Here is a 15,543-nt window from a genome sequence, read left to right as displayed (position 1 = left end):
CAATCAATCGCATGAGGTGGATTTTTGTAGTTTGTCTAGGTCGTGCCATTGTGTGTCTGGGAAGTCTGACCAGTTTCTGTCTGCTGCGTAGGCCTCATTTTCTATAGGTAGTATCGAGATTTCGTCGAGGTGGTTTGGGGTCCTGGTGAAGGTGTTTCTGGCTGTTGAGATTTTGTTTCTGAAGAATTCAGCCAATTGATTGGCTGTTGGGGAAGGTGTGGTTTTGCATGGCCTGGTAGGGTTTGGTGTCTGTGAGTTCCTTTAGTAGTTTGAAAAGTTTTTTGGTGTCTTGGATTTCTGTGCCTATCTGATTGATGTAATATGATTTTCTTTTAGCTTTTGTTTGTATTGTTTGTTCAGTGTTCTCCAGGCTGTTTTTGTGTGTTCTTGGTTGTTTTTTTCTCCATTCTCTTTCAAGACGTCTGCATTGTCGCTTGAGTTGCAGTAGTTCGTTGTCAAACCATTTATCTGAGTGTCTTCGAGGATGGATGTGCTTAGGGTGCACCAGTGGTTAATGAAGTCCTTGGGGTTTCATCTTGTATCATGGTGTCTACTTTGTTCCAGAATATAGGTGGGTCGATCTTTGTGTGCTTCCTATGTTAAGTTTTGGTTATTTTGCTTGGTTTTGCCCTGTGTCCAGTTGATTTTGAAGGTGCGTGACCATGTTCTGTTTGTGGTGTGAATTTCTGGTGTGGTAGGTTGTTGGGACATGAAGCCCTTCTCGTGTGTGGTTTATAGGTCCAGGATTCTGTAAGATAGGGTTTTGAGGATAGAGAGGAGGCTCTGTTTGGTTGGAAGATTCGTCTTCCAAGTGTAGGTTAAGATCGCCTAGGATTAGGTTGTATGTTGATGTGAGGGAGTTTCTGAGTATAAATTCTTCAAATTCTGATTTTGCTATGTTCCATTTTCCTGGTGTTATGTAGCAAAGTAGGCAGGTTAGGGTTCCTTTGATTGTGGGGCCCGATAATTGGCAGGCGAGTAGATTCATGTGTGGGGTGGAGATTTTGTCCTGTAGTACTATATTTAGAGTATTTTGGGCCAGGATGGCTAGTCCTCCTCGTTTTTTGTCTCTGCAAACTACTTGTATTTTGTTGCCTTATGGGCAAACTTCCATTATTCTGGGTCTGAGGTTAGCCATGTTTCTGTAAGAAAGAGGCATTCTAGTTTTTCTATTTCTATCCAGTCCTTAATGATCTCAATTTTTGGGCCTAGGGATCTGATGTTCATGTATGCACATTTTATTTATGTAATTCTGTTTTAGTGTTGTGTGATATTTTTGGGTAGATGAGGGTGTCTACTTGGGGATTGGATTTGATCCTGGTATGGTTTCGGGAGGCATTTGTGGGTCTTCTCCCCCAGTTCTGGGGGATGCTGTAGTGCATGCAAGTGGAGCAGTCAACCACATTTATATGGTTTCTCCCTGCTGGGTAGTGGTTTCTATTGCCTATTACTATACCTGGAATTGGTGAGTTATAGTTTCCTTTTGCTTTCTAGAATGTTAGGATCAAGAGTAGTAGGGCTATGACTATTTGTTTCTGTTTTATTGTCTTTATTTTTTTTGTGGAGTTGGGAAGGGAGGATTGGGTGGAGTGAGCTCTGTTTCTTTTGGTGTTTTCACTGGTGATTGTTGTGGTCAGGAGAGGATTATTTTGTTGTAGGGGGGGTCTTTTACTGTGTTTTTTGGTATAGTTTGGTATCTTGGTCTGCACGAAAGTCCTCCCAAAGGGTCCGCTGGCAGGATGTGTCTGATTAGCCTCAGGGTGTAGAGGGATTTCTTCCGGAGGTTGGAGATTTGAGGTTCCATGGTAAGTGTGGAGTCTAGAATGCAGCCAAGGATTTTGGAGGATTCATCTACAGGGAGGGCTTTGCCTGATTGGAGGGTAATGTTTGTTGGTGCCGTCTGTTGGGCCGTGTGGAAGTACAGAACTTTGGTTTTAGTTGTGTTTAATTTTAGTTGTTGATTTTTGCCCAGTTTTGGATTCTTTCAATATTGAGTGTGACTTTGTTGGTGATGTCCATTTGATTGTTGGTTGTAGGAGGAATAAGGAGAAAAATGTCATCTGCGTAGGACATCATGCTTTTGTTTCAAATTTTATGTTTCCAAGAGAACTCATGAAAAAGTTAAATAGGATGGGGGGAGAGTGGGGAGCCTTATGGCATGCCACAGAAGGCCTTCCAGGGGTTGGAGGTTTCTCTGTATTTTTTGGCTATGTAGTCTTTGTTTTGTAGGAAATCGGAGAACCACTTTAGTACTGTGCCTGTTATGCCAATTTCTGACAGTTTTGTTAAGTTCTGTAACTGTCTAAATGTAACCTAATTCTTGTCATGACTATTCTGTTCTTAAATTGATTGTGAATGTCAAATTGTAACCCGTTTTGAGCTTTTGGGAGAACGGGATAAAAATTGAAATAAATAAATATTAGGTGGTGGTTCACTGAGTCGAAGGCTGCAAAAATGTCAAATTGGAGAAGTATTGCTTGACATCCTTCCCACAGTCTGGAATATCTCTCTCCCCCTCCTTCTCTCCCATTCCCTGGTCTGGCATCTGTCTCTTATTCCCTCTCCCTCCCAGTGGTCTGACTTCTCTCTCTCTTCCTCCTTCTAAACCCTTCTCTGGATCTGACATCTCTCCCTTCCTTGAGTCATTTCTCCTTTCCCTTCACCAGTCCATTTCTCCCTCTTTTCCCTCCACCAGTCCAACATTTTTTTCTCTCTGCCTCCTGCACACTTCTTCTCTGGTCCTCATTCTCTCCCTCAACCAACATCCCTTTCTCTTCCCTCCATAAGTCCAACTTTTCACTCTCTGCCTCTCCCCCTTCCCCTGTGATATTTATCCTTCCCTCCTTTCTGCCCTCCCCATCCAACATCTCTCCCTCTCTCCATGAGTCCACTTTCTGCCTCCTGCATGCTTTCTCTTTCTCCTTGCCCCTCCCCTTGAGTGCAACATCCTTTCTTCCTGCCCCCAATCCAACTCTACCCAACCCTACTCACAACTAACATGCTTTCTCCCATGCACCATCTCTTCCCCCTTCCCCTCCCCTCTCATCTCTCATGTCCCTATTCTCCCTCCATGCCTAGCATCTCTTTTTTGTGCATCACCCTGATGAATTTAGGCACCCTCAGTATATCAGGTCTAAAGCTGTTGTAAGTGCAAGCACCTAGAGTTTAGATGCCCCAATACAGGGATACAATAATATTCTACAATAGCATTTGGGTACCCAGGTACTAATATAAAATAATCTCTCACTGTGTGACATCAAGGCACCTACTTCTTTAATTACTTCCTTAGGCGCACACAATGCTCTGAGAGAACAATGGTTTTTGTGCTTTAAAAGTTACAATTAATATAAAGGCAGACTCAACTTTTAGGCCAGTGTTTCTCAACCTTTTCAAGCCAAGTACTCCCTAAGTCTAACAAATATCAACCAAGTACCCCCACCCAAGCTCCGCCCCAGACCCCACCCAGGCTCCGCCCCAGACCTCACCCCCATAATAATAGTACTAATTGTAATGCAATTTCTTCCATCCATTTTTCATATACACACAATATAATCTTATATAATACAATAATACATATGGTAACCACAAATACAAAGCACACTGTATGCAAAGAAAATGGTAATTCACTAGTCTGCATGATTTTGGATGACTGAAAACTAATATTTGAATATTACCTCACTTTTTTATGCTGATTCCAGAACTGTTCTTAAACTATCACATACATTTTTTCACAATTTTACTTCAAAGATTTGTTGCTGTGCCAGTAGGTAATGAGTATTGTTGGAGGGAAATTTCTCAATATGGACCTGTAAGCCTTTAGGCTGGCACAACTGTTGCTGCTAGTTGTTATTGTGTGATTTTGGAAGTGTTGTTTATTTCAGACGCTTGCATTACCAGTGCTATTCTCATTTTATTTCTCTATTGTGATTGCAGGTACTACAATGTCTACATACAAGTGTGTGAACAATCCAAATGTTTTCTGTTACATTTGTGGAAATTATACAGTGCTTAAGCAAAGAACGGTTATAACAGACTTTGTGAAAATAGCTTACTATGCTTATTTTAAAGTGAAACCTGTTGAGCAGGATAAGACATGGGAGCCAAAGAAAGTTTGCCGCTATTGTGTTGAGAGGTTAAGATTGTAGACAAAAGGAAAGAAAACGTGCATGTCATTTGCAATTCCTATGGTGTGGAGGGAGCCTAAAGACCACCTTAATTACATTACATTACATTACAGATTTCTATTCCGCCATTACCTTTCGGTTCAAAGCGGATTACAAAAAGAGTTATGGAAGAAGGGTTACAACGTTAGATCAGAGAAGGTTTCCAAGAGAGGGAAAGTAGGATCTGGGGTTAGGGAGGGGATGGTAAGAGGGGGGTTAAGCTTTATCATGGTATTAAGCTTTATTAAGGGATTTCTTGAAGAGTATAGTTTTTATTTCCTTTCTGAACATCTTGTAGTCTGGGGTTTGTTGTCAATAGGTTGGGAGACTTGGTTGTCTATCTTCGCTGCCTGAGTGGCCAGTAGTCCATTGTATAGTTTTTTTCCGTTTTATTTCTTTGATTGGGGGAGTAAATGAATGGGGTGTGTGTTTTTTCTATGCCTGGTAGAGGTGGTTTGGATGAGGCGGTCGTTTAGGTAGGTTGGGCTGTCTCCATTTATAGTTTTAAATAGTATACAGTAGAATTTAAATTGTATTCTTTCCTGGATTGGAAGCCAATGAGAATTGATGAATGCCTCAGTAATGTGATCATGTTTTTTCAATGAATAGACGAGTCTCAGAGCTGTATTCTGAATTGTCTGTAGTTGTTTAATCATTATTGCAGGGCAGGGGAGGTAGATGGATGTTGCAATAGTCTAGGATACTTAGGATTAGAGATTGTACTAGGAGCGGAAATTGTGTTTTTTTTGAAGAATTTCGGACTTGTCTAAGGTTTCTCATAACTGCGAAAGATTTCTGTATTGTTTTGTTAATTTGTGGTTGCATGTGCAGCCTCTGTCAATAGTCATACCTAGAAGTTTTAGGGTGGTTTGCAAAGGGTAGTTGATAGAATTGATTTCTAAAGTTGGTTATGGTTGGGATTTTGTTATTTTCTAGGAGGATGAATTTAGTTTTGTCTGGGTTGAGTTTCAGTTTGGTGGTCTTCCATCCAAGTCGTAAACTGTAGCTAGAGTTCTGTGTAGTGTGTCTGACAATTAAGAGCATTGGTTGGTCGAAAGGAATAGGATGGTGATGTCAATCAGCATAGCTATAAGAGGATAGGCCTTGTTTGTTCAGGTAAACGCCAAGAGAGGCCATATATAGGTTGAAGAGAGTAGGGGACAGTGGGGACCCTTGTGGAAGCGCCGCAGGGGTTGGACCAAGGTTTGATTTTTCTTTGCCTGATTTTACTTTGTATGTTCTGGATTTTAAGAAACCTTCAAAACCATGAGTATACTTATCTGTCGAGTGCCTATTGAGTCCAAGATTTGCAGTAGGATGTTATGGTCTACCAGGTCAAATGCCCGCCGTCAGGTCCAACTGTATGAGCAGCATTTTTTTTTCCAATGCTGAGGTGTTGTCTTGCTGTGTCGATAAGGGAGCCTAGTAGTGTCTCTGTGCTGAAGGTAGTTCTGAAGCCGGATTGCGTGGGATGGAGTAAGTTATGGTCCTCGAGATAGTTGGTGAGGAATTGGCTATTAATCCGTCTGTTAATTTGATATATAGAGGTATTGAAGCTATTGGTCTATAGTTGGATGAGAGGTCTGTTGGTCCTTTTGGGTCTTTTAAGATTGGGGTGATGATGATTTCGCTGAGGTCATTCGGGTAAAATGCCATCTGTGAGCATGGTTTGTATCCAGTGTAGGAGTAAGGTACGGAATCTTAGTGCTCACTGATGACAGTAGATATGGCGGGCAGTGGTTGAGTTCACATAATGCGTTGGCTGTACTTATTTGTAGAGTTTGTTGAATTCGGTCCAAATGTATCTTAGGGAATTGGGACCAAGATCTATCTGCAGCACAAGATTCATTTTCTGTGGGGAGTATTGTGACTATCGAGTAGGTGGGTTGGGTTACTAATGAGAGTAGCTCTGGTGTTTTGTAATTTTATTCTTGAAGTGTTCAGCTAGGAGGGATGCTGAAGGGGAGGAGTTTATTGTTAGTGGTCAAATAGGGTATGGTGTTAGTTAGATCTTTTAAAATTTGGAATAGTTTTTTGGTGTCTTGGGTTTCCGTGCCTATTAGGTTGGTGTAATGTTTTTTTCTCTTTTCTTTTAATAGAAGTTTGTATTGTTTGTTAATTTTTTTCCAGGCGGTTTTTGTGTGATATTGGTTGGTTTTTCTCCATTTTCTCTCCAGACGTCTACATTGTCTCTTGAGTAGGAGTAATTCTTCGTCGAACCATTGGTCTGATCGTCTGCATGTTCTGGTTTTGGTTCGAAGTGGGGCTTGTTCATCAAGGATGTTATTGCTCAAATAGCCCCAGTGTGAAATGAAGTCTTTGGGGTTATCTTCTTGGATTGTTTCGTCTACTTTTGACCAGAAAATGGCGGGCTCGATGCGTTTGCGTGATGTGTAGGTTACTATTTTGGATATTGGTTTGGATTTTGTTTTTGGTCCAGATGATGATTGAAGGTGTAAGTGTAGTGGTCTGACAGTATAGTTTACTGACCTGAGAAAAGAGGTTCTGGCCTCTGAAAGCTAATTGAAAAATGTATTAATTAGACCAATAAAATGGTATTATTTTATTTATTAATAATAATAACAGTTTATAAACAGCAGGACCATGAAGTTCTATGCGGTTTACAATGGTTAAAAGATGTTACAAATTAAGTAGAATTAACAAGGTTAGAAGCTAGTTATTAACAGCGCTAGAGATCAATTATTTCCCCCTATCCCCTTTCGCCCCCTTTTATGAAGCTGCATTAGGCTTTTTATCACCAGCCGTGACGATATTAGCTCCGACGCTCATAGAAATTCTTTAAGCACCAGAAGTTTTACCGCCACGGCCTGCAATAAAAAAACCTAACGCAGCTTCATAAAAGGGGAGGGGTTGTTATTTGTTAATTTGTAAAGTGATGATCTCAGAGAGAGAGGAAGAGATAATGGTTACTGCGGATGGGCAGACTAGATGGGCCATTTGGCCTTTATCTGGCATTATGTTTCTATTTCTGGTTTTTTTTTCAAAATTTACATCTGCTATCTTTATATTTTGCACAATATTAGGGGACATGCGTCACTGTTTCTGTGGTGTTGCATTGTATGCAGAGTCCAGCTTCTTGGTGGTTCAATTTAACCTTTGTCTACGTATTTCTATTTTATCCCTCCCTTTTACAAAACCGTAGAACATTTTTTAGCGCCGGCCATGGTGATAACAGCTCCAATGCTCAGAATTCTATGAACATCTGAGCTGTTAACACTGTGGCTAAATATTGTACTACAGTTTTGTAGAAGGGGAGGGGTTAGTTTGTGATTACATATTCCATACTAGGCAAAGGTGTTTTCTGTGTTTGAAAGACATGGTTTTCTGTTAGCATTGACAGTGCAGGATTGATTTGTACTAATCTGGCTTGTTTAGTTTTACAATGGGTGCACTGATGTTGTACTGCTCACTGCAGTATGTAAGATGCTGCCTTTTCCTAGGTACACTCTTGGTGTGCGATGTTTGGATTGTTACTAAAAATCATGTTTTTCATACAGATTGGGGGGGTCACATATGCTAGGTACGCCACGGTAAGGAACTAATGGCTGTTACATTATCTGATGCTGGAGTTAGAATTGGTGGGGGAACCATCTCTACAGTATCTTGCATAATCATCAGTGAAGAAATAAAAAAATTTTGTTCCACTGTATACAGGATCAAGGGTAAGGATACTGAAGGCATAGTTGGACAGCCCTCTACTGTCATGTTTCCTGTTAAGCAGATTACAAGCTCTTCTGAGCAGGGTATGTGTGTTGCATGTTCTAATATAGTGCTATGTAGTCTAGCAGTGCTATAGAAATGATAAGTAGTGGTTTAGGATATTCAGGAGACCCATTTTATTCAATTAGAGAAACTGGGGCTCTTTTCCCTGGAAAAGCGGAGACTTAGAGGGGACATGATAGAGATTACAAGATCATGAAGGGCATAGAGAAAGTGGAGAGGGACAGATTCTTCAAACTTTCAAAAACTACAAGAACGAGAGGGCATTCGGAAAAATTAAAAGGGGACAGATTCAGAACCAATGCTAGGAAGTTCTTCTTCACCCAAAGGGTGGTGGACACCTGGAATGCGCTTCCAGAGGGTGTGATAGGACAGAGTACGATATTGGGATTCAAGAAGGGATTAGATGATTTCCTGAAGGAAAAGGGGATAGAAGGGTATAGATAGAGGATTACTATACAGGTCCTGGATTTGATGGGCCGTCACATGAGCGGACTGCTGGGCATGATGGACGTCTGGTCTGACCCAGCAGAGGCACTGCTTATGTTCTTATGTTTTCTCTTGCATATTAATTGCAACTATACAGAAAACCAACTTAACCAACTCATACTCAACCCCATGTCAAAAAGTGTGGAATAAAATTAATACTTACCAAGCCAAAGCATAAACAATATTTAAAAAATACCAAAAATCTTAAAATAAATGATCAAGTACACAAAATATATTCAGGGCAATCAATCGAATCAACTAAACATAGTCTGGAAAAGCCTGTTTTGTAAACCTTCAAAATGGTATACATTACCTTGTTTGACAAAGAGCTTGCTGCTCACAATCTCATTCATGGATTGCACCTTCTGCTTCTGTAGCTTGTCTGGTGGAATGCATGTATAAAATTCATAAAGAAGTTGACTGTGTATGAAACACAAATGAACATATTAACATATAGGCAGTAATTCTATAACAGGTACACCAATTAAGCACATAAATGTTTAGAATAATGGCATTTATGCATGTGACAACACAAAGAAAGGGATATTCAAATACACAAAAAGAGTGCACAAGCCTACAGAGCTGGGATCAGAGATTCTTTATTTGACTAAGACCCGACACTGTCAGTGCTTCAGCCCATTAGCCTGCTTGCTGTCTCAGACATGTTCATATTACTGGATATCTTGTTTCTTTCCTCTGTCCGGCACAGTCTAGGATAGGGGAAACCACTCCTAGTTTGAAGAGACCTAGGGGGTATTTTCAAAACTCCAAGACTGTTAGTGCAGATTGCACTCTTGTTCATTCCATCTTGTTATCCCAGAGTGAGCAGTTGAAGAAATAGTGCAGTCAATTAAGATTTCATTTAATAGGATACACTGTTTTAAGTAAAATTTTATATGTATTTAGTTTCAAGTTTATTATAAAATTTGATAAATCGCTTATTAATGTTACTTTAAAGGTTAAGACTTCACCGGCTTCTCATCCATTTTTCAAACACAATTCAAACTCCTCTTACTGACCTACAAATGCATTCACTTGGTTGCCCCCTCCCCAATCTCTCCTCACTTATCTCCCCCCCCTCAGTTGGTAAGTCCCTCCTATCTGTGCCATTCTCCTCCTCTTCCAACTCCAGACTCCGTCCTTTCTATCTTGCTGCGCTTTATGCTTGGAACAAACTGCCCAAATCCTTACTAAGGGCTCCGTCTCTGGCAGTCTTCAAGTTAAAAGCCTACCTCTTTGAGACTGCTCTCAACTCCTAACTCATCTCACCTTGGGTTCTACAACCCCAACCCTTATATGTCATGTCTGTCTGTGCACTGCATATGCCTTTCAGTGCAGTAGAAGTGATAAATAGTAGTAAGAGCAGAGCAACACACTTTCATCACTAAAGCATATGGTAAGGGGCTGATACATTTATGCAATTGGGGAGAAGGTGGCTGGAAGGGAGTTGATCTGGCTGGATAGGCGAGGAAAGAGGAAGCTGGTTGGAAGGGAGCTGATGTGAGTCTCAAGATGAGGACACCAAAGCAAAAAGTTGGTTCAGAGTACTACAACCTTTTGAGCCAGCCCTGAAGATGCTGCATAAAACAATGATCAGTAGACTGAAAACAACTGTAGCAAGTTTTGTTACGCAGTGCATAATTAAGCTATGGAATCTTTTTCCGGAAGATATGATCAAAGTGACCAACAAAGTAGAATTCAAAAGAGAATTAAACAAGTCCAGAAGGATAAGTTAATAGAAAGAAACTATGGGCAATCAATCTACATTTTAGGACCTGCTAGGTACTTGTAGATTGGACTAGCCACTGTCAGAGACAGGATGCTGGGTTTGAATGGACTTTGTTTGACTCTACATGGCTTTTCTTATGCTTAAGTATCTAAATTTTCAGCTGAAAATTGGCATGAGCCAAAACAGCTGAAATGTTGCCACCTAAATAAGAAACACACTCCTTATCTTAAATCTTGAGACCCAACATCCTTTAGCCCTTTAAGCCAAACAGTTGTCATAGAATTATGTTTCCAAAGATTTTCAGGTTATCATATTTAGGGGGCAATAATGAGAGGCACATGGAGCTTTCTGTTGTATCGCTGCTGTGGTGCCTTGCTGAAGAGCTTATGAGACATTTAAATATTTAAAAGCCTTTAAATATTATATTACATTACATTAGAGATTTCTATTCCACCATTACCTTGCGGTTCAAGGCAAATATTATTTGATGAGATTATTTGAGAAACTTGCCTAGTATTGATGAGAGGGGTTTTTTTGTGTGTTTTGTTCTATTTTGAAAGTATTGCCCCCTCGAGTGGACTGTAATTCAAAATCCCCGGTTTGCTTGGATCAAAGATGGATGTATGGCAGAAATTGAAGGAGAGAAAACCAGCAAATGGATAAGGTGACCTTGGATACACAGTTAAGAGCACAGACAGAAGGAAGTACAGCCAGAGATTGCGAAAGATGGTTTGAAAACCAAAATCACCAGACAACAAATGTAGGGGAAATGATTTTATTTTCAATTTAGTGATTGAATTGTGTCAGTTTTGAGAAATTACATCTGCTGTCTATATTTTGCACTGTTAAGGAAGAAATGCATTTGTTTCTATTTCTCTGAGGTTGTACTGCATGCAGAGTCTTGAATCTTAGGGTTTCATTTATATACATAGTAACATAGTAGATGACGGCAGATAAAGACCCGAATGGTCCATCCAGTCTGCCCAACCTGATTCAATTTAAATTTTTTATTTTATTTTATTTTTTTTTAATTTTTCTTCTTAGCTATTTCTGGGCAAGAATCCAAAGCTTTACCCGGTACTGTGCTTGGGTTCCAACTGCCAAAATCTCTGTTAAGACTTACTCCAGCCCATCTACACCCTCCCAGCCATTGAAGCCCTCCTCTGCCCATCCTCCACCAAACGGCCATACACAGACACAGACCTTGCAAGTCTGCCCAGTAACTGGCCTAGTTCAATATTTAATATTATTTTCTGATTCTAAATCTTCTGTGTTCATCCCACGCTTCTTTGAACTCAGTCACAGTTTTACTCTCCACCACCTCTCTCGGGAGCGCATTCCAGGCATCCACTACCCTCTCCGTAAAGTAGAATTTCCTAACATTATATATATTAGTACTTTTAGTTTGTGGCCCCGTATTTCCATAGGAGTTATCTGTGTTCTGTTATATATTGTTAATAAGATTATATTGTGTGTATATATGAAAAATGACATGGTATTACAATTAGTACTATTATGGGGCGGGGTCTGGGGCGGAGCCCCCCACCAAACAAAAAAGTGTTCCACTGATGCTCCACAGAATGCTCCAAGTCTAAACCCAAGTCTAAGGAGCAGGAGCCAGACAAGAATCAAATCTCACTGAGACTTACAATGCTAATTGATTTATATACAGTACTCTCCCGATATTCATGGGGGTTCCGTTCCAGGAACCCTCGCGAATACAGAAAAACCGTGAATACGTTTTTTAGCAGGGGAGACAGGCGAGGGCAGCTGGCTCCAACCACCTCTTTGTGTCAAAGCAGCTGCTGATTGGTGAGGCCCGACTTTAGTACAGGAAGAGGCGGTCGGAGCATACCGCAAGTGATTTCCTTCACTCACCGGCACTCCGGCTGCCCTCTCCTGCTCACGGACCGCAAATTCGCAGGGAAGCACTGTATTCAGATTGTGGCAATTAGAATTTTACTTAAGAACTTACCTAAGTAACTTGGCATCAAAGACCATCTGAACATCATGGACAACTGAAGGAAGATATTTTAAAGCTGCAACCTAACACAAAAAAAACCAACAGGCTAAGTAAATCATGAAAATTTTTCTATTTCTGACCCACATAAAAACTATGGTCACCAGCGGTGGATTGATGCCAGTGTTGGAGGTTCTCCTATGGCCTGCCCTCTCTACCCCTCTCCTTGGAAGACTTGCACTTCTGCAGCTGCTGTAAGAGGTTCCTATTCAGCCAACCCCTAATTCTGTAATCTTGGTGTCACCAACCAGACTCTGAATTGATTGAACAGTTTCTTTAATAAATGAAGCAAAACAAACTTACAGTCAGATGGATTCAATGCAGTTCAAGCCTGTTACATATCTTCTTACAGTTCCCCAAGGGTGACCAATCAGCAGCCACGGCTGTTCTTGCTGCGGCGCCGGAATTTCATTGGTTCAGCCTAGGGCACAATGGACCATTCATAAATGACCTCAGAGTTCTAAGGTCGTTTGTGATTGGCAGCTGAACCAATTAAAAAAACAATCATCCCAAAATAGTCCATTTGACAAAAAGTTGCCCAAAAACCTGCCACCCGCCAAAGCCTTTTATTTTCACCGAGGGCTTTAAAAAGTCACCTAATTGGGTGGGAAAACCGCCAAACTGGCAACACTGGCAGGCTTATGCTCTGTGGAAGCAGCCCAGCTCTCAGGGAAAGCAAAGTCCACAGAGCACACATTATTTTTACATCTATTACATGTTTAGCATTTCTTAAATATGTATGCATGTAATTTTGTAAACCGCATAATTTTTATGCGGTATATAAATTTTTAAATAAATAGATTACAAACACTTAACTAGCTCCTATACAAGAAACTGAGCAAATGCCCACATAACATGGGGGCAGAACAATCATTGATGATTATAGATGGGATGAATAGAGGCTCATGGAAACTCGTGGTCCCATGCATTCAGCTCAGTAGCAGGCATGTTGAAATTTATCATATTTACCACTGGTGCAGAATGAATGCACATCCCTAATTAGTATTGCTGGCTCTAGAGCACCACAGTAAACACCAACCTGGAGCAGAATAGTAGTTTTATGCTGGCTTCTCATCAGGTTATTGATGGATTCAAAGAGGCTCCTCATGGATTCTTCGAACTCTGCCTGCTCTTTGCCTTCATATAGCCTACAAAGAGAGAGACTGAGATCACTGCAGTATATCATCAGCACCTAGGGCACACATGCCAATCCCTTTACATATGTCACATTGTACACATGTGTGTGATGGAGCTGCTTTAGGTACAAATCAAGAATATTTTCAATGTCACCCAAGGTCAATCATCATATTCAATAGTAAAGAATGAGCTTCTGTTTCTGATATGCCCTAAAACTAGGAAACGAGGAGAGTAATTTTTCAGCAATCATGTATAACAAATTAGTGCCAACCAACCTAAACCTCACTGAAAAATAAACCTTTAAACTAAACTAATTTATCGCTTGCATTAAGAAGTTTAGGGCCTTTCATTTCATTCCGGAAAGCCCTGAAAACTTTCTAGTTTGCCAAACATTTTGGAAACTAACCACTTACATTTCCTTTTTTTGTATTATTAACTGAGTCAAGCTCCTCTTGGTTGAAGACCTGGTCTATAAAACTAAGTTTTAGTTTAGTTTAGGTACCATAGTTAGATTGTGAGCCCATTGAGACAGATAGGGAAAATGGAGGAAAGGCAGTATATCAGATAAAAATAACTATAACCATAGGTTGTGTATATGTCTTAAGCACTACTTTATAGAATTACCTCCATAAGGCTATTGGTAGGTAAGAAATGAGGAGACTTATTGCTAAAAAGCCTCTTTCAGCTTGGAAAAGAAAATTAAGAGGCCCTTTTACTAAGCTGTGATAGGGATCTGCTAAGCTATCATCTCACAGGGCAGTCAGAGACACCTGCTTGGAAGCTGCTATAGCTCAATAAGTAAAAGCCCTGTGTTCATCTTCCAGAGGTCATGGGTTCAAAACCCCAACCATCTCCCCCAGCACATATTTTAATTGTCGCATTCTACCGTGCAGGTGCACCTAGATGATCTCACATTGTACAGCTGCAAACCTCCATTTGCAATGAAGTAGAAGCCATGCTAAGGTCTGTATCTATTTTTTTCTGTTTTTAACCTTTTGTAAATGAAGTTATGTATGCAATCTATATATTTTTGTCATGTGCTTTATTTGCTGAATCCACCTGTTTCAAGAATGACCTCATTGGAGCAACCTTTGGTGAGAAAAAAATGATAGCTTTCTAGCAAGAAACATAAAGCTGTTTTTTTCATGTGCTGTGCTTCAGTTAATGGATCTTTTCCACTAATTAGCAAATATCATTACTGTTTGCCCAGAAAACTAGAAGGTTTTGCATGCAATATCTTTGTACTGATGTGCCCTGTTTATGTGGTGGCTTATTAAATTTATTTTGAGCTTAATAAAGTAAAAATAAAAACCCTGAGAATTCTTTAGCAGATCGCATTAAGGACATCCAAACTTCGCCTAAGTTCCTGTCATAGAACTCAGGTCTATCTGAAGCCTAAACTATGCTCAAAAGTAGACTTCCTTACAATGCCTATAAGACCTAGTTTTACAATTGCTATGCAGCTTGCTAGCTCACTCTTTAGCACACTGGTTAAACCTACAACCTTCTACTCTAATGTTGCTGGTTTGAATCCCTCTGTCACTCTGTCTGATGGAAGAGAAATAAATAAAAGCATTAAACAAATCCAACTCCTAGTATTACAATTATAATGAAAAACAGCATAAAATCACCATTCTAATAACATAATAAAATATTATAACATTAAGGACATTGTTTGGATGTCTAAATATCACCTAAAACCTGATTCTATAAAGAATGCCTAAAAGGTTAGAGCCTAAACAATGCTGAACTCTGCTGAGTGTGATTCTACAAAGGATGCCTAACTTTAGACGTGTTTTGCAGAATCAGGGCCAAATAGTCCATGTATAATTTTAAAGACTATACAGGCATATTTAAATTGAACTCTCAATTGAAACAGAAGCCAATGTAGTTTACTCAGCAGAGGTGACATGTGATCAAATTTTTCTTTCCAAAAATCAGTCACATAAATGGAATTACAGTAATCCAGCGGTGCCAAGACAATGGTTCGAACCAATACTGCAAAATGATTTTGATGGAACAGATGCATTTTCTACGGGAGGAGGAGTTTCAGCTTCTATGGAACAGTACAAACGTCTAAGAGGGCTACAGAAATTATACGTAATGGTAGACAACAGCACTCTGTGGTTAAACAGCAAATGCACAGAGGGTCAGAAAGTATTGCCCACTTGTTTTAAGGCTGGTTCCTTCAATAAAGGTGTTCCATATTATTATTTATTATGAGGAGAGAACAGATATATTATCATGCCAGGGCAAGGATTTTG

The 15,543-nt window shown here is 40.1% G+C and overlaps 1 protein-coding gene across 5 annotated transcripts in view; it reads right to left on the bottom strand.

Annotated features, from left to right (window-relative positions):
• Nucleotides 1-15,543, bottom strand: part of DOCK2 (dedicator of cytokinesis 2) — a 601,528-nt gene that overhangs the window by 252,699 nt on the left and 333,286 nt on the right. For all 5 annotated transcript variants that reach the window (XM_033927247.1, XM_033927252.1, XM_033927251.1 and 2 more), the window contains 3 exons: nucleotides 13,182-13,290; nucleotides 12,098-12,168; nucleotides 8,707-8,813 (listed from right to left, as the gene is read on the bottom strand). In XM_033927247.1, the coding sequence (XP_033783138.1) occupies nucleotides 8,707-8,813; nucleotides 12,098-12,168; nucleotides 13,182-13,290 (287 nt within the window). The remainder of the gene's footprint in view (nucleotides 1-8,706; nucleotides 8,814-12,097; nucleotides 12,169-13,181; nucleotides 13,291-15,543) is intronic.

The sequence above is a fragment of the Geotrypetes seraphini genome, chromosome 18, assembly GCF_902459505.1.
Source record: "Geotrypetes seraphini chromosome 18, aGeoSer1.1, whole genome shotgun sequence".
NCBI classification, from domain to species: domain Eukaryota; kingdom Metazoa; phylum Chordata; class Amphibia; order Gymnophiona; family Dermophiidae; genus Geotrypetes; species Geotrypetes seraphini.
The sequence above is the reverse complement of the archived record's forward strand: the minus strand, read 5'-3'. Positions and strand labels throughout refer to the sequence as shown.